At 43.6% G+C, this 26,906-nt stretch overlaps 1 protein-coding gene across 3 annotated transcripts in view; it reads left to right on the forward strand.

Moving 5' to 3' along the window:
- Positions 1-26,906, forward strand: part of LOC146860192 (sulfotransferase 1 family member D1-like) — a 788,090-nt gene that overhangs the window by 593,527 nt on the left and 167,657 nt on the right. For all 3 annotated transcript variants that reach the window (XM_085644033.1, XM_085644032.1, XM_085644031.1), the window contains one exon: positions 18,646-18,772. In XM_085644033.1, coding sequence (XP_085500159.1) covers positions 18,646-18,772 — 127 coding nt within the window. The remainder of the gene's footprint in view (positions 1-18,645; positions 18,773-26,906) is intronic.

Genomic DNA, 26,906 nt, shown 5'->3' on the forward strand with positions numbered 1-26,906 from the left:
CACAGCTGTGTGTAGAAGTGGTTTCACACCACGATGTCCACATAAGCCACCTTCAGTCAGTGAAGCTTATATGTCAAGATTTACAGATCCAGTGTGGTGCTCAGTGCGCCCACATGTAACTTCATGAGGGTTCTGCAGATCCTGCGAGCACCGTTAGAATCAGTTCAACAAAAAGTGAAAGTGATAGTTAGGATAATGTTATCTATCCATAATGTCTCCCATGCACTTCAAAAATCGCTACCATACTATATCAATACCATACCATGTCAATCCATTTATTTCTTTTTATTCCAATATAAGTATGGACACTGGATCACACCCTTTCCTGATATGCCTTTCCACAAGTCCAGTTTCCATGGCAACTAATTTGCAATTCCTTAGAACCAAGCATCAGGTAGCCATTAATAGGGACTAAGACCTGCTTACTGGGCCTGGGGAAGGGGATGACCCGTTGGACGACTTTCGACCCTCAGGGTGATCCATATCTGGAACCATACCAGGCTATGCTATCCCTGCCGGATGATACCACTGCATATCATGCCAACCTTCAGAACAACAGGCAAAAATCAGTCCTTGACTTATGCTTTGAAAAATACTATTGGAACAGAGCAAGAGCTCATTGTACTTTTATTGTCCTACAAGGAGATCAGAATTCATAGGCATACTTAAGATCCATAAGCCATCACAGTTGAGCTCTGTACAAATGTTGTAATTCATGATGGACAATATTATCCCATACCAGGAGATTTAAATATACCCAGTGCTGGGACTACATATATTGTATTGGTGCATTTTTAGTCAAACAGAGAACATTGGTGTATATTTCAAGAGTAACATTGGCATTTTGCTGTTTGTTACAACATAGTGAATATTATGTTTTAATAGTGCTTCCCTGAATGTTTTATCATGTTTATTGTTTCCTGTTATCCCACCTTTCTTGGTATGATTGTCTAAACGTGAAAACAATTATTTTACAAAAAATGTAGGATTATACGACATGGTGAATAAAGTCTGCATGTTGAATATGTATAACTGAATGTATAATCCATGATCCGTAGAGAAGCCTACAATTTGAGAAATTTTGTTGGGCTTCCTAACCCCATTATCCTTAATAGGATCCATCCCCATTTTTTTTAACCTCATCTTAGTGGCCACAACTTTGCCAGAAATCCCAGGTATTCAATGCTCCTTGTGATGTCCCTCTGGCCCCACGAAAAGCTATTGATCAAGTCGAACCTCCTCACTGAAAAATGCAGCGAAATTGGGCACTCAGGTACCAGCAGCTCAACCTTGAGATATGATGCGTGCGGACTTAAAGTTTTGCTACCTAAACTTCCCTGAGGAATGTATTACTATTTTGTGCAAGTCAAGTAGGCCCACTACATGTGATTGTTACTCAGCAAAAAGGAAGAGATGTGTCCACTACTGCATCTCCAAACCAACTATACTCCTTCAAATTCAAAAGTTCAAGACATCATCTGTTATCTTTTACACCTTCAGATGGTAGGTCTTGCATAACCCTTTATATGCCTTCAGCTAGTTTCTGCAGTGGCATAGATGGAGGACTTCCTGTAGTTAAGGCGTTTATGGAGTAACTCAAAAGGATGATCCCCCCAAGAATATGTACAGCACCAATGTAGATCCTTAACGAAGGTCTCATTTGGAATATTGGTCTGCCCAATGTGTTTCTAATAGCCATAACCTCACTCTGGTGCAACAGGGAGTTAAAAGCCCTCCCCATCAATGAACAATTTATTCAGTTGCACAAGGACATGGTGGTCCTTAGAACTAATCCAAAGTTTCTACCCAATGTAGCCTCACTTCACTTATTAACAAAACTATGAAGTAGCCTGTAGTCCATACGCAAACTGATTCGGTAGGGAAAAGTGCTCTGAGCCGGTGGTAAATGGGAGTGCAACCTTCTGTCGGGGCTAGGGTGGAGGGAGTAGCGTAGGGACATTAGCAGAGGAAAGGAAAAGATTAATTTTGAAAACAGGAGAACTGAATGCTACCCCCTGGTCAGAGAAAATAGTTGGGGAAAGGAAAGGATTTAAAGAAAAAGGAGCATCTTTCTGCTCTAGTATGCTGGATGCGAGGCTTGCAAGCCAACACATGAAATGCAGAATGAAGTTATCTGGAAGAAACCTAGAAGTGTATGCAACTGCAAAAGAAAAAAAAGGTCCACAGTTGAGAAGTGTTTGATAGGTATGCGTAAGAAGGTTGTAGAGAGAACACTTATGGACAGGCAGGCATACTGAACTAGACTACGATGGAGGTATGAGTATGCAGATTGATAACAAACCTGGTGGCTGTGTTCTGTGTCACTTGAGGTTTCTTGGTAAGGTGTGCCCAAATGCCAACATTGAGGGCATTTCTGTCGTCCAGTATACTGGTAATGAGTGCTTTGGTCACTGTTTCCTATGTATTCAGGAGTAGCTATTTAAACATTTTGAGAGTATTAAAGCACAGGCAGACACCACCCAAACCTGGGTGGCCATAAAAAGTTGATCATCAACAATGATGTCCAGGTTTCTGGCAACTTGCAAGAGCTGAGCGGGAGGGCTGTGATTGGGGAGCCACAAGGGAGAGGAATCTTTACAAAATAGAACAATCTCGGTTTCCTTACTGTCTATCTTTAGGCAATGACAGCTCATCCAGTCAGCAAACACAGCGATGATGCACCTGAAATTCACCTGGGTAATTCCTGCGTCTTCCAAGAGAGCAGAATGTCATCAGAGTAAGAGATAATACCAGCTGTGTCAATAAACAATATGGGGCTCAGTGAAGATCCATGGGGTACCCTGCACAAAAGATTGGAAGCATCAGATTGAAAGGGTGGGAGACATAGAAATTGGGTCTGGTGAGAGAGAAAAGAGATAAACCAATAAAGAGCAGAATGACACATACCTGTGTTGTAAAGGCACATGAGTAAAATGGCATGCATTACTGTATCAAACTCCGCAGAAAGATCTAGAAGGATAAGAAGAACAGTAGCACCCTTATCCATGGTAAACTGAGACAAAAGTCTAACTTTATGACTTTTGGGAATCTAAAGAGGGAATTTACGAGTAGTAAAGTTAGGCTTTTGTCTCAGTTAAACTAAAGTTTTGGTCTTAATTTCAACTAAGACCAAAATTGAGACAAAAGTCTAACTTTACTACTCATAAATGCGTTTGTGAATACCCAAAGTCGTAAAGTTAGACTTTCGTCACAGTTTACCTTTGTGAATCGTGCCCTATGATTGGCTCCATAGCCAGATTCTAAGAGATCGAGAAGAAGGTGACTAGTTTTTTTCCAAAACATTGACTAGATAAGGAAGAAGGGAAATTGTTCTGTAGTTGGCCAAGGTCATAATATCAGGAAACAGATTTTTAACTAACAGCAAAACCATGGCATCGTTCAATCCAGTGTCGCACACAGCAGTAAGTAGAGGGACGTTAAGTGGTGAATGTGGAGCCGTAGGTTCATCACTGAGAGAAAAGATGTAGGGAGGACAGGGATCATGAGAGCCAGATTTAACTAAATGTGTGGTCCTTGTGGCCTCTTCCATTGTAGCAGGGCCAGGATGGGCTCGGGATGACTGCTGTCAAAAATGTATAGGAGGGCATCCTAATGAAGTCCAAAGAGTCTGGAGTGGGTTGTGGGGAGAAATTGAGATACATTTTCATGATGTTTCCTAGAAGTAACCAATGTATTTAGAGCAGGGGGTCTTGGGATAGGGTGATGGAGCAGAGAGAGGTAGAGGGAGTGGTAAATTCATTTACAGTGGTGAACATTTCCATAGTGAAATTGGCACTTTCCTGAAGGCAGCAAGAGGCACCTGGTCTGTCTCAGGTGCTGGTTATTATTACAGAGTGCTGGTTTAAAGGGACATTTATCATGAATGTCAGATTAGCTATGCCAGCGCCGCTCAAGTTGTTTGCATTGATGTTTAATTTGCCTGAGGCCCTCTGTATACCAATTAGCTTGGGGGTACACCATAATGTGGAGTGTGTCATTAATAGGGTAAGGGTATTAGCTGCTTTCGTAAGTCGAATGTTAAAGGTACCGATGGCAGTAGACAGTTCAATTCAAGGAAGCAGAGGGAAATTGTGGGGCTCTGAGTTCCAGCTATCCATGGAGGTTCCGGTCCATTATTGTGTATTTAGATTATGTGTGGGAGCATTATTAGTTTGAAAAAAGAGAATATTGAAGATGAATAAAAAATGATCTATCCATGTAAAGACTCCAGTAGAGGCCTCTTTATCCTAATATGAGGAAAGTTGGTGAAGATAGGGTCAAGTAAGTGGCCCGACACATGGAGTGGCACCTTCAACATGTTGGTAGAGGCTTAACACTTTTAGTTCGTCTTAGAAGTTGCATCAGAAGCATCTTCCAGAATAAAAGATGAGGTCCCCAAGGAACATGAACGATTGTAAAGTCATAACAAGAGGTGAAGTGAGTTCTAGAATTTGGAACTGAAGTCATTCCTGGGTCTTGGGGGAATAATACAACAAAGTCCCTACCTCGCCAGGCTTGGAAATGTTGTCAGATTTTTCCTTCTTGATTATCCTGTGCAATTGCCCATTATAAGAGGAATTCTATCACCCATTCCTAATAATTTTCTTGCAGTCATCATTTTGCCACACTTTCTCTTTGCCTTAATGCAAAATTACTCAGGAGCCCATGTTTCAAGATGGCAGGACCCAGCTGCCACCAGGCAGTCCTTTCTTCAACTTCTTGGTCACCCTAATTGACAGGGTCATGACCTGTTTTCCCTTCCGACTGTGGCTGGAATTGAACTGTTTAGCACAGTTTTTCTTCACCTGTGGTCAGCAGACCCCTGGGGGCCCGAAAAACATTTTCAGGTTGTCCATGGCTGCTTAGAAAGTAAAATAATATTATCAGATTAATAAAGTATATATACACAAGGAAGCAAAATGTTAAATTGAAAAATTAAAAACGTTTTGGAAGTGGAAAGACGTTTCAAATTGGAGGCTAAAAATGAAGCTGGTATCCTCACATTGATTGTGGAAGCAGTGCAAGTACACCAAACAGAATATATTATGGACTATAGGTAAACTCAATCTAATTCAGAAAAGCTCCACCCCTCCCATTAAAATAAAAATGTTGACTTTTTAAAATTTGTTTGTAAATTAAATTAACTATCTATTCATTTGTGTATTGGTTTGATAAATGCTTATTTATACATTTGTGTGTATTTTTTTGAGGTTCAAATCATTAAGTTTGCTTAGGCCAGAGCCACTGGGTTCCTGTTATCTCTCAGTCAGGATCCCCGGATTCCAATAATAATTCATATTTGGGTCCACACGCCAAAAGAGATGATGCTAAAAACTGCCCTTTGTTCTGCCAACTGTTCTGTCCACACCTGGAGAGCTAATTCTTGCTAAGTGGTTAGCAGTTAACATTTATTGACCGTTTATGGGCCCAGAGGCATGTTCTTCTCCTCTGACCCACACTAGTTGCCTCTTCCAGCCAAAGATAAGTATTGCAGCTCTGTCAGTGTGATGTATCACAGAACTGGCTTTCCCTTCTACTGTGACTGGATGTGGCCTGTGTAGAAGGGTCCTGGGAATGATTTGAAGAAGCCCATTATGCCATCTCCAGGTCAGAAGAGGTAGTGCTAAAGCTGCCCTTTGTTCAACCAACTGTTCTTGTCCACTCCCAGATAGCTTATTTCTGCTAAGTGGTCAATTGGCAATTCCTGGGTACAGAGACAAGCCATTGTTCTGTGACCCAGGGTTATTACGTCCCCCAGCCAATGATGTGTACTCCAGCTCTGGAGGTATGAATAGCCGTACTGGTCTCCAGGCAGTTGTGGCTCAGGAAGCCTAAAGTAATTTTTTACAAAGGTACTTTTCTTAACTCTGTCTTCGCCATTAAGTCAGATTTTAAAAACTAAGCAGCAAATAGCTTTGAAGCACTTTTTTGTTAGCTTCGTTGGAAAGTAAAGATTTTAATCCAAACTAAGGCTATTAAAGAAAGGTTTAGCCGGGTCTGCCAAGTGAAGACGTTTTTGCTTTAATTCATTTCATTGTGAGGGCAAACTAACCCCAATATGTACTGTGCCCTATTCTATAGCATCTTGCATTGTGGGCTTATGCGGCACACTTTAAGGGTGACTCATGGTGATATAAAAATAGGCTATTTCTACATTGCAAATATAGGTTTTCTAGCCATGTGTCAATGCAGCACATTTAAACTGCAGCCTAGCTAGAGCAAAGTGGTGCTGCTGGTAAAAATACATTTTTGTCATATATGTGGGTGGTGCAATACACTGCACATATGACATTTAACTTTCCATGTGATAGGCTCACCTAAAGCACCATATACAATGGACTCATAGAGATGTTAACTAGGCCAAATGCAAATTTCTAATGTACAGCAGGTGATTTATAGGGCAAGCACAGGCACTTTACTACTGTTAAAATGCGGTAAAGTGCAATTTCACCTAATCATGTCTAGCATCCTGTGAGATGCTGAATGGAGAAGGAGGTAAGGAGCGGGAAGGAGGCACATGGCGTAAGAGAGCGTGGACAGTCTTCTTTCTTTTACTACCCAGTGCTTTACATATGCAGCCAAATTATTCCATTATCTGTAATCTGTTTGTCCCAATCACATGGTTTGGCATCTGTAATCTCTGCCACCTTATTTTCCTGTTGTACATCTGCCCCTTCTGTCTATTGCTGTCCTTCAGTTTTTACTCTTGGATATGTTCCTTCAATTTTCTTTCAGTTTTTCATCTCAGATATGTTCCCTAAAGTGTCCTTAACAGTAGTTATTGATCATGTATCATGACTCTTCAAGTAGGCCGTAGTGATCCCACTTCAAAGGAAATCTGGTGAAGGCCATTTGGCCTTCACCAGAGACACAACACAACTATAGGGAGTAAAGACACAACTCTTCACTCCCCTATCTAGCAAAGGTATTAGAGGTCCACGTCCCTTAGCATCTCTGCTCCTTCTTAGAGGATTCCAAATTCCTTGACCCTCAACAGTCAGGCTTTTGGCTTGCCCACTTAATTGGAACGGTCATCCTCTCTGTAGTAGATAACATGAGAGAAGAAGTAGACAGAAGCTTCCTCCAGGCACTGGTCCTCCTGGGCCTATCAGCGGCCTTCGACATGATCTCCTGATCGACTGTGTCGAAACCGTGAGCCTGCAGGGCACACCCCTCAACTTGATTAAAGCCTTCCTCAGGGGAAGCTCTGAACTGGCCCAGCTATCTCTTTTCAGCTTGTCTAAGGTTCAACTGAATTGTGGTGTGCCTCAGGGATCCTTTCTGTGCCCCAATCATTTTAACCTGTACATCTAACCCCTAGTGCATTCCGTGAAGAAAATGAATGTAAGAATTTATAATTGCACTGACAGTATGCAGCAATTATTCGCTGCTAGTAACACCTCAGAATCCAAGGAAGTCTTCTAAAACACAATGATATATATCCACGACTGGATGAACAACAACAGGCTAAAACTAAATTCTGATAGATATTGTTATTGCAAAAAACAAACTCAACCTATGGAATCCTTCCTTCTTGCGCCCTGAGAGGGGCTCTCCCCCTATGCCCAAGAAATCTCAAAAAAGCCTTGGGGTCTATGTCGATGAGGATCTCCCCATAGAATCCTAAATAGGAGCAGTGATCTCACTCTGCTCCCTCTAGCCACCCAACTATGCGAGATTCAGGCAACTCCTAAAAACATGGCTCTTTAAACAAGCATATGACAAACACCTGGATAGCATTACACGTCCCTATTACCGAAGTGCCAAGAAACCTATCTAGCGTATGTGCGCTCTACATATACCAAGTAACATAACCTTGTCAGTGAACTGCTTTCCTCCCTACACAGCTCCCCCTGGTATCTCCTGTCCCTTGCAGGTCGACTGACCCTTGCTGGCTGGTGTTTGAGGCACTCCTCCACCCGCAGGCTCCCACCTGTGCCTCACCCCTGGTGCACTAGTGGGGATCATCTTTGCTCTCCTGCTGGTCTGCCGCTGTTGTTGTCCTTTCTGCATTTTTCCCTTCTGCCTTCTTTGCAGTCTCTTTTATCTTTTTATCTTTTCCCCATTTTTGCTTTTTTTTAAAACATTTTTACCCTCTTTTGCGCTATACCCTAGCTCGACCCCCGTGACCCAGCTCCCTTCCAGCGCCGCATTTTCCTTTTCCTCCTTCCCGCCTCCCAGCTGACCAGCCCTCCCCCTCACATTACTTAATGATGCCCGCTGCACCAGGAAAGGATCATTTTAGTTTTCTATTGAGGTTATCCCTGTGGCACACCCAAATCAGAAAGGATGTCAAGACCTGGCTCTTCAACTGAACCTCAGCGCCCATCAGAGCTTGCAGTTCTCCCCCACCTCCCCAGTGTCTTGAGACCCTCACAGAGAGTAGTCACTCTTAACAAACACAGATTGGGGGGCGTGGCTTAGCACCAAGTAAGTTGGATGCACACTCGAGAGGCTCCGAGACTCTATAGCCTCTACCATCAATCAATCATCACCAATCATCCGTAACATACCTCAGCCCAGACGATAAATGATCCTGAGACAATAGCAGTGGGATCGCCATGCTGGCATGCTCCCTGGCCGAGCAGATCATGGAGAGGAAGCGGCCTGCGGCCTGGGACTGCCTGAAGCCGTGGGCTAGATGTGTGAGCCAGGTCACGAAGAGCCGCACTCCAAAAAGGGCCCATGGGAGCCGCAGCGTGGGTAAAGTAATGCCACATACAGCGATTGTGGCACCCGTTCAGCAGCCCTGGAGTAACCGGGACAAAAATCTGAGGTGTGCCATACCGGAGGGAGAACGGGTATGGCCGTACAACTTCGAGGGAGGAGACGGTGGGCTGCCAACTTGATCGGCCGACTTGGCGGCTGGCTAGAGGAGGGCCTTGGGGCCTGGAAATCAAAGGCTCTATTAAACCCGAGCAAGGGCAGCACCAACAACGAAGGAGGCCAAAGCGACTGTCTCAGTATAGGGCCCAAATTGACCTGGTTGCAGGTCTGGAGTTCGGTGGAAGGAAGGGAGGCTGGTGCGGCTAGAAACCGGAACCTGTGCCCATGCCTCTGAGGCTTCACTCCTCTTGGAGATAACAAACAGTACACTTAGAAAAGCCTAGCGGTGAAAGAGGCCCTATCACATACCCGGTATATCACACACTAGTGCCAGGGTGCAAACAGCCGAAACAGACTACACCATCATAGCCAGCAAACAATGAGCGAGCCCCCAGCTAGACGCCTAAAGGAAGCGAGAACACAGTGGGGGAAGTGGGGGAGACCCATTGAACATTGCCCAACACCCATAAAGGCCTCTTGGGAGAACCTCGACTGGCCTGGTGGGAAGTCACACCCCATAAGCAGGAGGTGAGCTGTATCCTAGTGAGCCCTGAAGCTACTCACTGGAGGTTCACCTCGTCCTTGTTCACCACAGTAACATTGGCAAAGATATCTGGAACCAGGGGCACAAAAGGTAGGCACCATACCAAGCTGGATAGATACGCAATGCAAAAATGTGTAGACACAGAAGCGGCAGCCAAAGTAGATACAATGGCGGGGATAGGATCAGAACGAGGTAATCCTACGTTAAAGGACATCATGGAAGCTATTGGGGAGTATGCACATCGCTTGAAAGCAGAATGGATTTGATTACGATGGAGGTAGCACTCATCAGAGCGGATCACCATAAGATGAGCGAGAAAGTAAAAACTATTGAAGCGATTACCACCACAGCGCCAAAAAGATGCAACAACAAATTAAAGACCTGCAGGCCACCAGCATAAGACCTGCAAGTGAGTTAGATTACAATGTAGGACGGTCACGCCGCAACAATCTTAGAATAATTGGGATTCCCGAGAGGACAGGGAGACCCTCTGTTGACCTCTCTGTCAAAAACCTAATTACGAAACACCTACAACCAAAGAGATTGCCTAATTTCTTCACGGTGGAAAGAGCTCATAGGATCCCGGGAGGTAGGCCAAAACCAGGGGCACCCACGCGACCACTGTTGGCGAGACTCCTAAAAATTAGAGACTGAGACATTGTATTGCAAACTGCCCTTACGGCCCCATCAGTCAAATACGAAAACAATTAGATAACCTTTTTTCCAGACTTCATGGTAAATGTCCAAACACAGAGGCGCTCCTTTCTGGAGATCAAGGAACTGCTTAGAGATAAGGGTCTAAAATACTGGTTGTTATTCCCTGCAAAACTACATATCGAAGCTGAGGGAAAGACCTGGTTCTTCGACACTCTGGAGTCGGTGCAGGAATAGCTGGACAGGTGGTAGGCTCTAAAAGGGAGTAACTCCAGACAGTGGAGAGAGCAACTGTCTACAAAACTAACATGTTGAGATGAGAGACCAGTTCAGTTAACCAATGATGAAAACCCAGAGGGATAAAGAGGACACCTGAAGGCCACACTGGTATTGTATCACCAAAAGAGACTGCTGCTGGAGATCGGCTAAGTGACTATATCCATAATGTTCAAAATAGCGGAGCTGAATTGTATGTACGGAATGTGTAAGGGTGGTAGGTAAAAGAGAAGTTAATCCACCCCCTCGTAACTCATAAAGGGTTTGGGTTTAGGGCGACAGGCATTCTGCATAGTTGGGACATGGGCAGTTCTAAGCCCAGAGTGCAGTGGAGCAGGGAGGGGGATTGTTTCTTATTGTTAGGTTTAGAACATAGATTAGATGACAGAACTTCAGAGGACAACATGGGAAGTTGGAGTAGTACAGTGATTGATGCAGAACCTCATGGCCTCTTCCGATCTATGATCACGCTGAGGTATAGGAGTGAACACCCCAGCACCGCTGGGGTAGCTATAGTGGAGGGGGAAACCAGTATGTACAACAATGGGCCCATCAGTAGAAAATAGGCTTGCACTGCTGTCTTGGAATGTCAATGGCCTTGGGGACAAGCTTAAAAGAGTGTTTGTGCTTCAGTTTATAAAAAGACACTCCCCAAGGTGGTGTTATTGCAGGAGAAACACTTAATAGGCAACACTTGTAGGGCACTATCTAGGTGGGGATATCAACTTGTGGGAAAACTCTGCATTTTCCACTGGATCAAGAGGAGTGGGGATCATGACGAGAAAGAACTTCCCCATGTCGATTGATCGTACCTGGACGGATATACTGGGTAGGTACGCCGCAGCATCAGGGAGGTGGGAGGGTTGTGCACTGACCATAGTATCGACGTACGTCCCTCCGGGCCACAAGCACTAGTGTTCAAGGATCTGGGAAACATATTGCTGAATTTCCCTGAGGGTTGGCTTTTGATAGGAGGGGTATTTAACTCTGTTGTGTTGGGGTGACTCGACCGACACCCCCTCGAGACACACAATCCTCACAATTGCATCTTACCAACTTTCTGGGAGCTATGGGATTGTTGGATGCATGGCGCATCCACCATCCCAACAAGACACAGTTCACATTCCATTCAGGGGCCCACATCAGTCTCTCCAGGATAGACTAAATCCTTACTCCAGCCGACCAGGTAGGACAGATTAGAGAGATGCGACACCTAGCTTGGGGTATCTAGGATCATTCCCCAGTATGGGCCCACATGGTACTGGCAGAACAGCAAGTGGGGAGAATAGCTCCAATAAACCCATGGCAGCTCAGAATCCCTTCAGTAAAGTAAAAGGTTGCACACACAATAGAGCTTTACTTTCAGGAGAATGAAGGCTCATGGGGTCAGCCCAGACTCTCTGGGAGGCCCCCAATACAGTAGTGCGGGGCCAGGCAATCTCCCAAATAACAAGGGCACGTAAAGAAACAAAATGCAAAACTTGTCATGCTAGAGGAAGAAATCCTACAGCTAGAGGGGGAGATGAGGGGAAATGGGAAGGAAGAGACCAGACACAAACTAGATATGAAAAGGAAAGATTATACCAATTTGGCTACAGATGGCAGCAAAAGCACTCGGCCGGGACACTCTCAGCAGATTATATGAAGTAGGGGATAAGGCAGGAAAATGACTCACTTGGCTCAACAAACGGGACTATGCAAACTTTTCAGTAACAGAACTTATCGCAGAGACAGGAGAAACGTTAAGTGACCCGCAAGAGATAGCGGACGACTTCGCCAAGCACTATAGACAAATATATGAATCCAAAACCACCCTCCCAGAATGGGAATCAAGGGCCCTGTTGTCAGATATGGCTCTCCCAACCTTATCAGCCAATGACTTGACATTACTCGAAAGTGAATTCACAAAGGAAGAAGTGGCACAAGCCATTAGGGGCCCTACAGTCCGGGAAAGCGATGGTTCCCAATAGCCTCCCCATAAAATTGTACAAATGAACACACAGCAAACTAGCCTCATACTTCAAAGCAATGTACTCAGGGAGTTGCGAACTGGGTTATCTCCCCAGAGACCAGAAACTCGCCACTTTAGTAGACATACATAAATGCAGAGGTCAAGATCTTAGCAAAGTTACTGGCCAAATGTAGGGTATTGGTTAACTCAAAATTGGTCCACCCTGATCAATCAGGCTTCATGCCGACTAGAAGCACATCACTAAACCTCACTAAACCTCCGCTGACTGCACAGGGTAATGGGGGGAATAGATACGCTGAGGGAAGACCAAAGGTGATGTCCCTAGACACAATCATTTGGATGAGCTGGATAAAACTTTTATATACTGACCCGCTGGCACAGGTAGTAGTACACAAAAAAAAATCCCCAGTCTTGGCTCTCAGACTTGCCCCCTGTCCTCGTTGCTCTTTGACTTGACGTTGGAACCACTGGCATTGTGGAGTCATAATGACTAGGCCTGGGCGAAGCACTACGCTACGCTCGCGTAGTTTGCGAAGTTCGCGCTACTTCGCGCTACGCGAACTGCACGTAGCACAGTGCGAACACGCGTAGCGTAGTGTTGCGTAGTGCTGCGGTCATTTTTTGCTTGCTCGCGGTCCTCAACGTCAAGTTGGCGACCGCGAGCAAGCAAAATGACATCCTGGCGAGACTTTTTCCTTGTTCGCGATCGCGAGCATGGAAAATAAACCTCCCGGCGAGATTCCCAACGCGAGAAGGTCAGGTTTCTCATTGCGAGGGGTCGCGTATGCTCGCGACCGCTCGCGATGAGAAACTACCAGTTCGCGTTGAGAAAGCTGCAGCTCGAGTAAAAATCTACTCGAGCAGCAGAAAACTACAGCTCGCACTGTGCAAGATGCCATTTTCAATGATTGCACAGTGCCGGTTGCTTGTCCGCACTGTGCAATCATTGAAAACAACATCTTGCACAGTGCGAACATGTTACTTCGCAGTTCGCGAAGTGCTACGCGTAGCTCGCGTAGTGCGAACTTCACTTTGCGTAGCTTCGCGAAGTGCTACTTCGCGAACTACGCCCACCCTTAATAATGACCCATTGATAAGGGGACTGAGATGGTCGGAGGGATAGGAGGACTGTATCTCCTTTTACACAGATGATATATACTGTTATATCTGGCGTCGCCCAAAGCATCGAGTCCTAAACATTCACAAACCTTAGTAAATATTCGGGTTACACAATCAACTGGACCAAGTCAGTGATTTTTGTATTGAGGCGGGAGTCCCCCCCCACCCAAAGGATACAAGGTGGCAAGAGCCCCAGAGGGATTTAAATACCTTGGTATATATATCACCAATGACCCAATGTTATATCACATCCACAACCTCCTACCACAGTTGCTGTGATTAAATAGCAATGTAAGACACTGGGAAGCTCTCCCTCTGTCATTATTGGGCCGAGCTGCATTATTCAAAATGATGTCCTTACCACGCTTCTTATATGTCTTGAATAACTCACCAAATCCAGGCCCGACCACTTATTTCAAAGCCATAAAAAGTGAGCAGAGAAAGCTCCTCTGGGTAGGTAAGTCACCCCAGATAGTGTTCCAAAAGCTGGTGAGGGGGTGGTATATATGGAGGCATAGAACTCTCTGACATCAGAAAATACTACTGAGCAGCACAGTTGACAGCCATTAATCACTGCTTATATTGGCCCCACAACGACCCTTGACATAGAATGGATAAGTGGCTCCTGCCTAGGGGAGTTATACCACGGCACTTTATTCCAAACCAACAAGACTACGGCTAACAGGACCACTTGGCACTCCAAGTGTGGCACACAGTTCATACGAGCCTGGGATGGGCTAGGAAAATAACTCAAGCCACCCCTTTGTGAGACTCGGAATAACTGGGTTCACGAGGACAGCAAAGGGTTTTGACAACTGGGACATGATTGGAATATCTCAAGTGGGGGACATGTGGAGACGAGGGTGAGTAATTCCCTTTTTAAAACTGCTACAAGAGCTCGAATTAGCAAACACAGAGAGGTTTAAATACCTACAGACACGCTCTGCAAGCAAACATCCCTAAGGGAGAAGGGCCCTCAGAACCCTCCCCATTGAAAGATAGAATTCTTGACAAATATATGCCCAAAAAGCGATCTCCCTGACCTATCAGAAGTTAGGGCCATATGTATCAAGCCTTTTTCCCATTTGCAAACGGGCAGATTCTCAGAATTTTGCGAATGGGAAAAAGCCTTTTGGGATGTATTCAAAATAGAGATTTGCAAAATTTGCGATTCTAAATTTTGCAAATGCAATTAAGGAATTGCAAATTGAGATTCCTTAAATGCAATTCTGTAAGCACCAGAAATTTGCTATTTGGCCTTAAGGAATTGCAAATTACCACCAACTTCAAGTTGATGGTAATTTGCGATTTTCTTTAAAAAAGCCCTTTTTTGATTTTTTATAAGTGCCATATGTAGCACCTTTGGGCATGTATGTGCGCAAAATGTGCACACATGCATATTTCAGGGGTGCAACAGGGTGTCCTTTTGGCACCCTTGCGACCTTGAAATTGCATTCTCAATTTGCGATTCTCTAATTGGTAGTCGCAAATTGAGAATGTCTTCCCATTCATTCCTATGGGCCTCCTAGCCCATAGGAATGAATGGGAAGGTATTCCTTATTTGCGAATCTCAATTTGTGATTCGCAAATAAGGAATATGTAGGATTCACAAAGTTTTTAGACAATCCTACATACATTGCATTTTGCAATTCTTTAGTTGCGATTTGCTAAAAATCGCAATTTGAGAATTGCAAAACTCGTTTTTGATACATATGGCCCTTAGTCAATAGCGCACCTGATCCCCTCATGCAACTCTGATATATCAGACTTGGAGGAAGAAGGTTGGCAGGAGGACCTGGCCTCCACCAAAGAGGTGTCAATCTCTTCAAAACTTTGACTGGTAGAACTCAAAATACTACACAAAACATACCTTTCATGCCCAGCACTGGCTAAAATGGGCTACATGTTGGATCATGGGTGTGGGAGGCAATGTAACCAGTAGGTTACGTTTATACACATAATTTGGGAATGTGTACACATTAGAAGATACTAGATAGAAGTGCTCCATTGCATGGAAGAAACACCCGGAACAAACCTGGAGCCAGAGGCTAGAAGGTGCCTTCTAAACATTTGGGAACTAACGAACCTGACTAGAAAAGAGAAAACTTGGGCGACGCTGGGTATGATAGTAGCTAAGCGCACTATAGCAAGAGCATGGGGGGCACAAGAGGCACCAACGGTGAAGCAATGGAAGAAAGACATGGACAGGTGCATGTTATGGGAAAGAACAGTGTATGAATCTTGTGGCTGCCTTAAGAAATATGAAGTAGTTAGCGCACTCCTATTGACCGACTCGATGATCATTGATCATAAAAATGAACAAAGAATAGCATGCAACTCAGAAAGAAGGTAGTCAACCTGTGGCAAGACAACAAACATCTGGTGGACTGCCACCAGTATACTGGATGCACAGCTGAATATAATGTATAAATGTTTCAACCAGTTAATCTGGAAGACCTAACAAAAAATGAAACTCTGTTAATCGACAATATATTTAGCTGCAAATAATTAATCACATATCCAACAAAAAGTTGTTAATCATCAATGAAGAACAAAATTAAAGTTTTTCATACATGTTGCGATAGAAAGATCTATGACAATTGCATATTAAAATACATCAATAAATCAAAACCAAGCGTTTAAGCTAACAGCAAACAAAATGCGTAAAGTGTCAAAGTTCTGCCCAATGCATTTCGGGATTAAGATGAACCCCTTCTTCAGGGGCCTCTGTAAAGATAAATGAAAATACATTTTGGAAAATATCATCAATGAATGAATTAAATAATCATAATACGACAACAATGTACAAGATGCAGGATCCGTGACCAGAGAGTGCAATGATTCCTGTACGCTTCTAGCCCATAGCAATGATCAACGCGTGGTGAGGAAAAACGTGAGAAAGAAAGACGGAAAACTGGTGCGCAAATGAAAACAAAAATTGAAAAACATGATGAACAGAAACATGCCTGGTGTATATAATAAAGAGACTGCATGCTAGATATAGTGGTTAGTGTAGAACGCTTTATTAATACAACTGCTTACTGATAGAAAGGAGCTTTGATGGTTCCTGCTAGCTATAGACTTTATGTATGTAAAAACGTGAACGCTGGCTGGATCTCTGTCATAGAAAAAAGTGATTATATATGCATGTCAGGAATATGTGTGCTGAGTGCAAAAAATGAAAACACAAGCGAAGAAGACTGTAACTGATGTAAAAAGAACTTACTGCAGGTGGGTGAACTGCGGAAAAAACACGTGGACAACAAGACGTGGAACAATGTAGAGACGCTACTGGAAAAAAGGAATTTGTCAGTGGTTCTGGGATTATGGGACCGGTTTCTGAGTAACACCCTTCATCAGCCAGGCTTTTAGAAAGTGAGCATTCTCTTGCTTTGACATTTTGTGCCTATGCCACATCTGAGGGAGGGTGACAGTTGCCACGTCTGAGGGAGGGTGACAGTTGGGATGTTTGTGCATTCACTCTAGACAGTCACACAATGGGAGCTGAGGTGTGCCCTTCATATCCTGATGGCCTATCACCAGGCTGATGGGTCTTTCTAAGCTAGAGCTTTGAGAGGAGTTGTCATTGACACCTGAATAGGGCTGTGTCTGTCCTCATATTAAACTGTCTCTACCCCCCCTGTAGTGTGTCTGGAGCCAGGTCAGGTAAATACAGAAAGGGGTATAAGTATTGGACCACGGACACTCTAAAATTCGAACACTTCTGGACTAAGAGGAGATTAGTTCAAGAAAAAGAGCTGAAGAAGCTGTAGGAGGGGAACTGCCACTCTGCTTGATGCTGTGTTGTGCTGGCCTGCTGCTAGCTGTTTCTATTTTGGGCAGTGAAAGGACTGGACTTTGCCTTCTGTATCCTGCTTGCCATATTTCTCCAAGTGCCAATGTGTGCTTGCCTCCTCTTAAGAAGTCTCAGTGGCATCAAAGACTTCATCTGTAGCCCCTGAAATACTCTGCTGGGAGTTCTCACCTGCCAAGTGTTGCCAATTTGACTTCTAGGCCCTTGGAGTTGGTTCTGCTGCAAAGAAACCCAAAATCCATGCATCGACCTTCAGCACCTGTTTTTCCTGCTGTGAGTTTGAAAAACCAAGGCATTGCTGCGGTGCAGCTGAAAAATCGAGGCTGTGCCAACTGTGCGGCTGAAAAGATTTCCACAGCCTGAGTCCTGAACACCATGTCATCGACGTCTGGGGTATCTGCTCTATCTCTGACACAGGTCCTGCTGTTCGGCTGAAGAAGTTGACGCATCACCTGCTCAGAAGTGGAAAATTGACTCAGTGCCTATTTTGCAGTCGCCGTATCGACCCCAGTGAGTCTTGATTTTCAACGCATTGCATGTGTGCCAAGCTCTCCGTTGACGTAGCCCAACCGTAAGGAATCGAGGCTGCATGTCAGGATGCATCATCTCCCCTGTCAGTAAGAAACAGAAGCATCACCCACCCGGTCAGCAGGAAAACAACGCATCACTTACCCTGCACAGCAGTAAAGAATCAATCTGCCCCGGTAGTAAGGAATCATTGGACCACCCCCTGTATAAGTAAGGATTCAACAAATAGCTTTGTTTTACCAGCACCTCATCTTCTCTGCACCTGTTTTTGTCTTTGATTTTGACGTAGCCCTGGTAATTTGTCAAAAAATATACGTGTCCATAGTTTCCTATGAACTGAAATGTTTTGAACCTTTTAAAAGTGATATCTTTACTTGTTGTATTGGATGTTTGTTGTTTACGGTCTTGTTTGAGTGAGATACATATTGTTTATTTTGTTAACTGGTGTGGTGTCCATTTTTATTGTTTTTGCTGTGTTAGTTTGTGTGTGTGTGTATGTACAAATGCTTTACACATTGCCTCTGAGATAAGCCTTACCGGTCATGCCTAGCTACCAATGGGATGAGCAGGGGTTAGCTTCGCTGTGTAACCCGCTTACCCTGATGAGAATAAGGGTCCCTACTTGGACAGGGTACTAACCACTGCGAACTAGAGACCCCCCTTTCTAACACCGAGAAAGACCAATGCCTTAAAATTGATAATATAACTAGTGAAAAAGCAAAGATTATATTAGAATGTTTGGACTAAGTGAAGGCGGAAAATAAAAGCACACCAATTTCTCACACCTACTGCACCACATTTAAAACTCAGAATGGCCTTGATGCTTTTATCTAGATGTAGGCTAAATGCACTCTGTCTTAACCTGTACTTGAATATCTAGTTGCCTACAGTCTCCTTTATTTCCTTTGCCAGATTATCTATGTAGCACGGAATGCCAAGGATGTGGCAGTCTCTTCTTACCATTTCAGACGGGCAAACCTACTGCACCCAGATGCTGGGACCTTTGCACAATATTTGGAGGACTTTATGGCAGGAAACGGTATGCCACATTTCATATTTTTCTTGGTTTTCTAGAAAGAGAAGGTATTTATTCATATTGCATACTTATGAGGTTGTCTAAGCATATATCTGAATTTAAATATCAGTCTTAAAAGGTGTCCCCCCTTTTGGCAAAGTCTGAAACTGAGAACGCTCTGGGCCATCTCTTCCACTTCAATTCTTTTCAATAGATCTTTATAGTAGCCTTAGAGGAAAATGGATTAACATCAATTTCAAAATTCAGAGTGATTATTAGGACCACACAATAAGGGTCTGAGTCAGTACATTGAAGTTAAAAGATTTACTACAAACTAAAAGCCAGACTAATATAAATCAATTTCAAAAACTTCCTACAGAAGTACAGAATTATCAAAGGAAGCCCAGAGTGTGTTACAATATTAGTCCTCATCAACAAAGTGCATATACGTATCTCAGTAGTGGTGATACAAAATATAAGAAAAAGTACTTGAACTAATTGTTTCGCGACATCTACGTTCCCAAGTATATGGAAGGTATCTCGTGTTCGGCCGCTACTTAAAAGGTATCAGCTGAGTGCTAGAAAGCCCCTCATCCAGGCACTGTTAATGAGTCGCCTGGATTATGGCAACTCCTTACTGGTCAGAATCAGGGAGGACCTTCTTTCCAAATTGCAGGTAGTGCAAAATACCGCTGCCCGCCTTGCTCTTGATAAACCTGCGCGAACTCCCTCTCTGCCGCTTCTACGCCAATTACATTGGCTGCCAGTAAGGAAACGGGCCATGTTTAAAATGCTGTGTCTGGTCTTCAGGTCCATACATGGACTGGGGCCAGTTTATCTCACGGATAAACTTAAATGGTATCAGCCCACAAGGCAGCTTAGATCTATGATAGCAAAACATTGTTTGATTATAAAATTAGGAAGGTAAGGATGGGGGCCGTGCTTTCTCTTACTTGGCCCCCAAGCTACGGAACAGCCTTCCTGAATCAATCCGCCAATGTTCGAACTTGGCTTTATTTAAAAAAATGCTCAAAACATGGCATTTTTAAATTGCTCTCTCCCTCTTTTTTGACCGCTGATCTCTTTCTCCAGCGCCGAGAGAGCCCCTTGGGGATGATTCGTGCGCGATATAAGTGACCAAAATAAATAAAAATAAATACCTTGAATGTTTATTTTAGACTGATCTATGAGTATTTAGACATGATGAATGTTAGAAGTTACTGTGTTTTACTCAGTTACCTCCTTCTTCTTCATAGGAAATTACTTATCGCCATCTCCCTCTGACATATGGTATTTCTTGTAGTCTCCTATTAAGTATGTTTTATGGGTAAGGCAGTTTCCAATAGTATTTTTTGAATTATAATGTAGTTCTTCGACAAGTTCCTCTTATCAAGCATTTGAATACAAATATTTATTTTAAAGGTGCCAAGATTACAGGCATAAATTATGTATCCCTTATATCATTAGACACTGCATATGCACAACAGCATAATTTGACTTGTTTGATGCCAGATGTGGAAAATACACTTTAGGATTTGGTGAAGTACAGATGGTAAAACCTAAAATCTTAAAATAAAACAGATCACAATCTTGAAAATCATAAGTGGAGTAGTAAAGAAATTGAACGTCAGGGAAAAGAAAATCTACTAACTTGAGTTTTAGATTGGAAACACAAAGGAAAGCTGTGTATACATGTTGAACAGAGTTATAGAGATCCATTGTTTCTAGGGGAGAGTGAATGTGAACACACTTTTAAAGCAAGAAGGAAAACTTCTCGTTTCCTGGAGGGACAGGATCCTGTGATTCCTGGAGTCTATTTTATTTGTGGACAAAATGAATAATTCAAATTGTCACATGGAGGCCATGGTACCTTTTATTTTGGCATAGTTTTCCCAAAGATTTATCATGTGGACCATTTTAATTGATCCTGTATGGGATGAGAAATCCAGAACAGAATGAATGTTGAAAGTTCAGCAATGCTGTACGTATATTCCTGATAAAAGTAAAGACCTGGAGAAATATATTAAGAATATATCCGGGTTGACAAAATATTTGAGAGAGTTGGAAACTACAGGTGTTTGGGAAGCTGTTGGAAATGGGTTTGCTTCGATAGGCAGATGGTTTGGGATCTTGGGAAGTTGAATTTTGGGAGCAATTTTGAAAATCCTTTTGATAATCACTCTTTGTGCAATATTCCTTTATCTTATCATTAAGGGATATCAGCATGCACAAGTGAGATGGGGAGTCAAGAGAAACAGAGCTGATGTAGAGTTAGAAGAAGTTCAGAACAGATATTATGATGACATGAAGTGCCTAGAGAAGTCTGGACAAAAGATGCTCAAGACTACTTGGTTTTGATTAGTCTGATAATGATCTGATTGCAATCTGTGTTGGCTGATAGCCATCAGAGGGGGGAGTGGAGTAGCATAGTTTTGGCCCTATCCTTTAGGTTTAGCTAGGCCACACATATATTTACATTTGACCTGATGTACTCATGTGACGCAATAATACTAATATGGTGCACCTAACATATAGAAAGTGCATCTATTGTGTGTTTTGACATATAGGTGAGTATGTGTTAACATTTTTCTTTTTCAGAAACATCTGGATTGCTGATACTAATCTTCGAGAGGATTAGATTGTAAAATGGTGCCCTAAAATGCATTTAATGCAGTGCAGTCACCTGGGATTAGTGAGAATGAATCATGTGTGTTTAATGCTTTCTTTATAACTGGTGACCATTTGTCAATTTTGTTTAAAATGACATGCATCAGTTATCGTGCCACATAGAAGAGTACAGTATGATATAGCTTGATTCATCATTGATTATTTAGTCTATTGGATTATAGGGCTCATTACTATGTGGGGTGGAAAGCCTCCGCCTGACACCGTCTCGGGACCGACAGACTTGCGGTCGACGGTTCCGACCACTGGATTACGATGAGACCGAACATTGTTTGGTTGGATTCCCATTGTTTCCTAAGGGAGCTCGTGTTATGCCTGATAACCTAACCGGCTGTAACAGAGGCTCCTATGGGGAAATGGGATGTGTGTGTGTGCAAACCTGCACCCTGGGGCAGGCACCCAATGGTGCCTGCCACACAGTGTAGAGTTTAACAGGGGGTACCTTAGGTCACCATAGTCTGCAGGGGGAAGGGGGCCCTGCCAGGGGACCACAAAGTCACTTTCTGACAGCTATTCTGTGTCAGAAAGGCCAACGCATAAAAGCTGTTGGAAAATGACATTGTAAACCCGACGGCAGAAACGCCGTCCATAGGGGGTTACAGTGCAGTTCCAATCCGAGTCGGAAAGAACGGCCTAGTCACGTTCCAACTGTGAACATCATAATTGGGAGGTCTGACTGTAAAGCGATCGAGTTGGTTGGAAAGGCTCCGGCTCGGTCGGAAACATTTCAATTGTGGGGAGGAGGCTTTCCACCCAACATCATAGTGAGCCCCTACATGTAAGTTGAAGAACTAAAATGTTTTTTGAAGGGAAATGTTAAATTAGCTTGATTGAGGGCCCTAAGCTTACAGTCGAGGCAGTTAATACTAACGTGAACTTTGTTCATCTGCGTGTTGTTCTCTTGGCAGGTGCAGACCATAGGCACTCATTAGTTAGTGAAAAGCGCATTGCATTCCAGAGATAGAGATTTGAGGAAGAGCTGGCAAGATCAAATGCTTTTAATGAAGAACAAAGGGAGCATTACCAGTTGGTACTATGAGGCGAAAGGTGGAACCCAAGGATGCTTTGCAGGCAGAATTGGAATTAAGATGTAGTGTTATTTTCTGGGAATTGGAAAGATGTGTATAAGGTCATGTTTTCTCTAATGTTCTTTGTGCATTTCAATTAGTAAACCCACCTTGGGTTTAGTCAGATTCCCTTTAGGCTTGGAGAGGTCCAGATCTCTCTTGACATCTCTGATTGTGTGGCTTCATGCTATACATGACTCCTCACTTAAAGAACGTCTACAGAGGTTCTGATGCTTACACCTTTCTTGCTACCTTGATTTAAATAGGGTTTTCCCTAGTTGTAGGTTAGTGTAGGGTTTACTAGATGCTGCAAATCTTTTCCATGTATAGGGACAAGGTCCGACGACATGTTGCAGATGACTGCCGAGGATTCTGCAAGGATAGGAGCCAATTCCTTCATGACCCTAGGTGGCACAGGATCCAAGAATGATCCTGACTTGGTTTTAGCCAGCAGAGCCCCCACCTTAGCAACTGTGATGATAGGAAAGTCGTCTAGTCTGGGTAAACAAAGAGCTGGCCTAAGGGCCAGACTATCATTTAAATTTTTGTTTCCCTCAAAAGTACGATAAATCTTGTCAATTTTATCGGTAAAGTGTGCCGCTAATGCATTACAGAACTCCTGCGTAGCTGGCGGGAGCGAATCATTTGTCCGCGGGCAGGTAAATTCTCTCAAAATCTTAAAGAGTTCCTGCGAAGAGTCCTTGGCCTCCATAATCCGAGTACCTAGGTGAGCTCTTCTAGCCTTATTACAGTTATTTAGATAGGTTCTGTGAGCTTCACGATAACTGTCTCTATCAGCTACTGATTTAGATTTTCTCCATCTCCTTTCTAAGGATCTAGTGCTAGCCTTCTCCTTTTTTAAGGCTGCAGTATACCATAGCGCGGGTGCTGTTATAGACGAGATTCGTATCAGTTTTACTGGTGCAGTCACATCAAGATCCTCAATAATAGAGGCTTCAACTCTCTCTAGGGCTACATCGCAATCAATCTCACCAAAAGATGGAAGGAAGTAGTTACAGCTGAAAGAGGAGGCCGTTACACTTTTCCATGCTCTACGTGGTTCCATGCGCTGCTTAGGTCGTTTAGGCGTCCTCAGCGCATTCCAACGGAAGCGAAGTGCGAAATGGTCTGTCCAGTCCACTACCATCGGGGGATCCACTCTCAGATCCAACATGTTGGAGAAAATAGTGTCCAAAGTGTGGCCGGCCCGATGGGTAGGGCTGGTAACTCTAGAGATGAGCTCAAAGGATTCCATACTTGCAAGCAAGCTTGCTGAATCGCCATTGGAAAGAACTTCCAAATGATGATTAAAGTCCCCAACCAATAAAAATTTAGTTGATTGCAATATAAAAGGGGCCAATCTTTCAGAAAGGTCAGTGCAAAAGCCCTTTTTTCCACTATTTGGAGGGTGATAAACTAGGGCTCTTGTCAATTCAATTGTATGAGCTTGCTGCACTCGAAAAATCAATAGTATAATCACCTCTCAATACATCTGTGTGCAATGTCCTAACTCCCCACAACTGCATGTTACTATCAGAAGAATGTGGCGTGGTAGGGGCAACAGTAGACTTATATTCCACTGAGCTATCTGTAGTTGAACATAACTATATAAGCACTACAACTAATGCTACAAATATGCTATCTGTGTGCCAACTAACATGTACCTACGCCTACGGGTATTAGGATCAGTTTTCATTACTTCTTTGGAATCTAAAACTTGGGTGGAATGTAGGTGTTGTAGAGACTTCTCTGTCGGTTTACACCTTTGCAAATAGCAAAACCAAGTTCAAATGTTTGTGCAACAAAATTATGTACAGTCTTAATGAATCTTCTTTTTGCCCCACAAAATCTATGAAATGCCTTTAATAATTAATGGTTTAAACTCATTCACTATTAGTCCCAATATAAAATGCTTCAATTCAGCACAGGACACTCATTTGCATCCAAAAAGGTAAATTCAGCCACATCTAAAATAAGATGTCTCAAGGCACTCGGTCTTGACAACAAAGGAACCTCAAGGGTCAGACCAAACTGGGAGTCAAGTTCCCGAAGTTTCACTTGAACTTTAACAGTCATACCAAAATTCCCAGAACTCAATCTCCTTGTCATTTGGAAGAAAGTATGTTGATTCAGGGGATAATTACCTCTGACAGGGGACTCTTGCTTGCTTCGACCTCTTGAGTGTTGTCTTTTCTACTCCTTCACTCAGATCTGAATCCTCTATATCCTCTGGGACATATGGGAAATCACTTTCTGCCTGCGGGACCACTCTCCCTTTCTCTTGCCTTCTCAGCCAATGCCCTTCTACTGTCCCTCATGGTACTTTAGCAAGAGGCCCTTTGTCAGGTTCCAATTCTATCTCGGTTATGACTGATGGATTAGCCTCCTCTTCACCATTTTTGTCATTCAACTCTTCAGAATCTTCCTTGGGCTAATCAAGTGCTATTTTAGTTTCTGACTGTTCCTCTACAGCTTGACTAACCTGCTCCTGTGATCTCTCTACCACCACTGGCTCTTCTGGGAGAGGTGCTGTTATTTCATCAAGGGGACATGGAACCATGTGAGTATGGGTAGCATTGATGCAAATGGGGAGACCTCCACACTTCACAGCAGTTATAGTTACCAATATAACCTTTTATGGCCCCTGCCCAACGAGCCTCCAAGCACGACTTCCGTATGCGCTTCTTCTCCCCCACCCAGTCTCCGGGGCTTAGGCTGTGGCACTGCTCCTGATGTGGTGGGGCTGTAGCAGCTTCAAACTGATGAGACACAGAACACACCACGACAGCCAATCCTTTGCAGTAATCTAGCTCATCAGTAATGTTTACCAGAGCATTTGCAGGTACTGCTGGCAATCTCATTGCCCTTCCCATGATGATTTCTTGGGGAGGCAGTCCTGTCCTATGATCAGGTGTGCTGCGCAGACTCATCAATACCAACGGCATAACTTCTGGCTATTTCATAGGCATAAAAGAACATACTTTGCCAAGTCTTTATTTTATTGTCCTATTGACCTGCCCCAACAGACCTGAAGCCTCAGGTTGGTAACTACGATGCAGTATTTGTTCATCTTGCAAGGCAGTACACAGCATCCTCAGCACTTGGTTATTGAAGTGTGTGCCTCTGTCCGATTCCAAAGATGTCGAGAAGCCGAACCTTAGTATTAACTCCCTCAACAACAACTTTGCTACTGTGAGACTATCATACCTTCCTGTAGAATATACCTCACCTATCTTGAAAAGAGGCACACAACAACCAGCACATATCTCCACCACCCCTTGCACACAGGCATCGCAATGAAATCCACCTGCATCCTGCTAAAAGGACCACCTTACTCCCTTATGTGACTCACTGTCACTGCAGGTTTTTTTAATACATAGTTCTGGTGACAAACAACACATCTGTGACATAACGTTTCCACCATCAATCCGAACTTTGGATTAAACCATGTTTGACAAAACAATCTGACCATGGAATCCCTCCCTAAATGAGCCTGACCATGGTAATATCTTGTCTTTGGTTCCAATAAACGATTTGGCAACACAAGTCTGCCATCTCATGAAACCCATTTTTCATCCTCATCTTTTAACTCAACCCGCATTTTCCCAACTCTGCTGTTCTGCTTCTGACACCTCTTCCTGCAACCTCTTAACTTCCTCCCAAGTATCAGCTGGTGTGAGAAAAAGGTTTTAATTGATCTTGTCTGTACCTTCATTTCCATACTCTTTATTGAATGTACAATCATTGTAAGCAGAGTACCTTGCGACTTCGTCTGCATATCAGTTGCCGACTGTAACAGAGTCAATGCCCTTGCAATGTACAGAACATTTTACAACCACATCTTGTGCAGGCAATTGCAAGGCCTCCAACAGTTTTCTCACTGCTCGCCATAAAAGTCCCAAGTGGAGCCCCACACCAAAGGCAGACTGACTATCTGTAAATGTAGTCACCAGCAGGGTTCCCTGCTGGTAAGCGCAGTGGGTAAGACGTCTACAGATGATGGAATAGGGAAAATTAAATATATAAGCAAATCCTATTCTGTCATCTGTTGACATCCCCTCGAACCGCCCGCTCCGCCCCACCGCACTTACCTGTACTGACCGCTGTTGATAGTCACCTGTGATCGATCTGAAACGTGATGTGCTCGGGTAAGAGCAATTAATTCAGTAACTTGTACGGGGACTACTCCTTGATGCCAAGCAGCTTACACTACTCCTAAAACGGTACAGGCTGCATAAGCAGCTCTCAAATTTCCTTCGGGATCTCGTAAACACAAGCTGTCCACAAACAGTACATAATCAGATTCAAGTAGCGGTTCATCTTGTATATCTGGTATCTGCTTGGTGAATAGTTCAGTGACATCGAGACAGTCATGCTACACTTCACCATCATCATTGCCTTTATCA

Source organism: Triturus cristatus, chromosome 3_1 (genome assembly GCF_964204655.1).
Source record: "Triturus cristatus chromosome 3_1, aTriCri1.1, whole genome shotgun sequence".
In the NCBI taxonomy this organism is placed as follows: domain Eukaryota; kingdom Metazoa; phylum Chordata; class Amphibia; order Caudata; family Salamandridae; genus Triturus; species Triturus cristatus.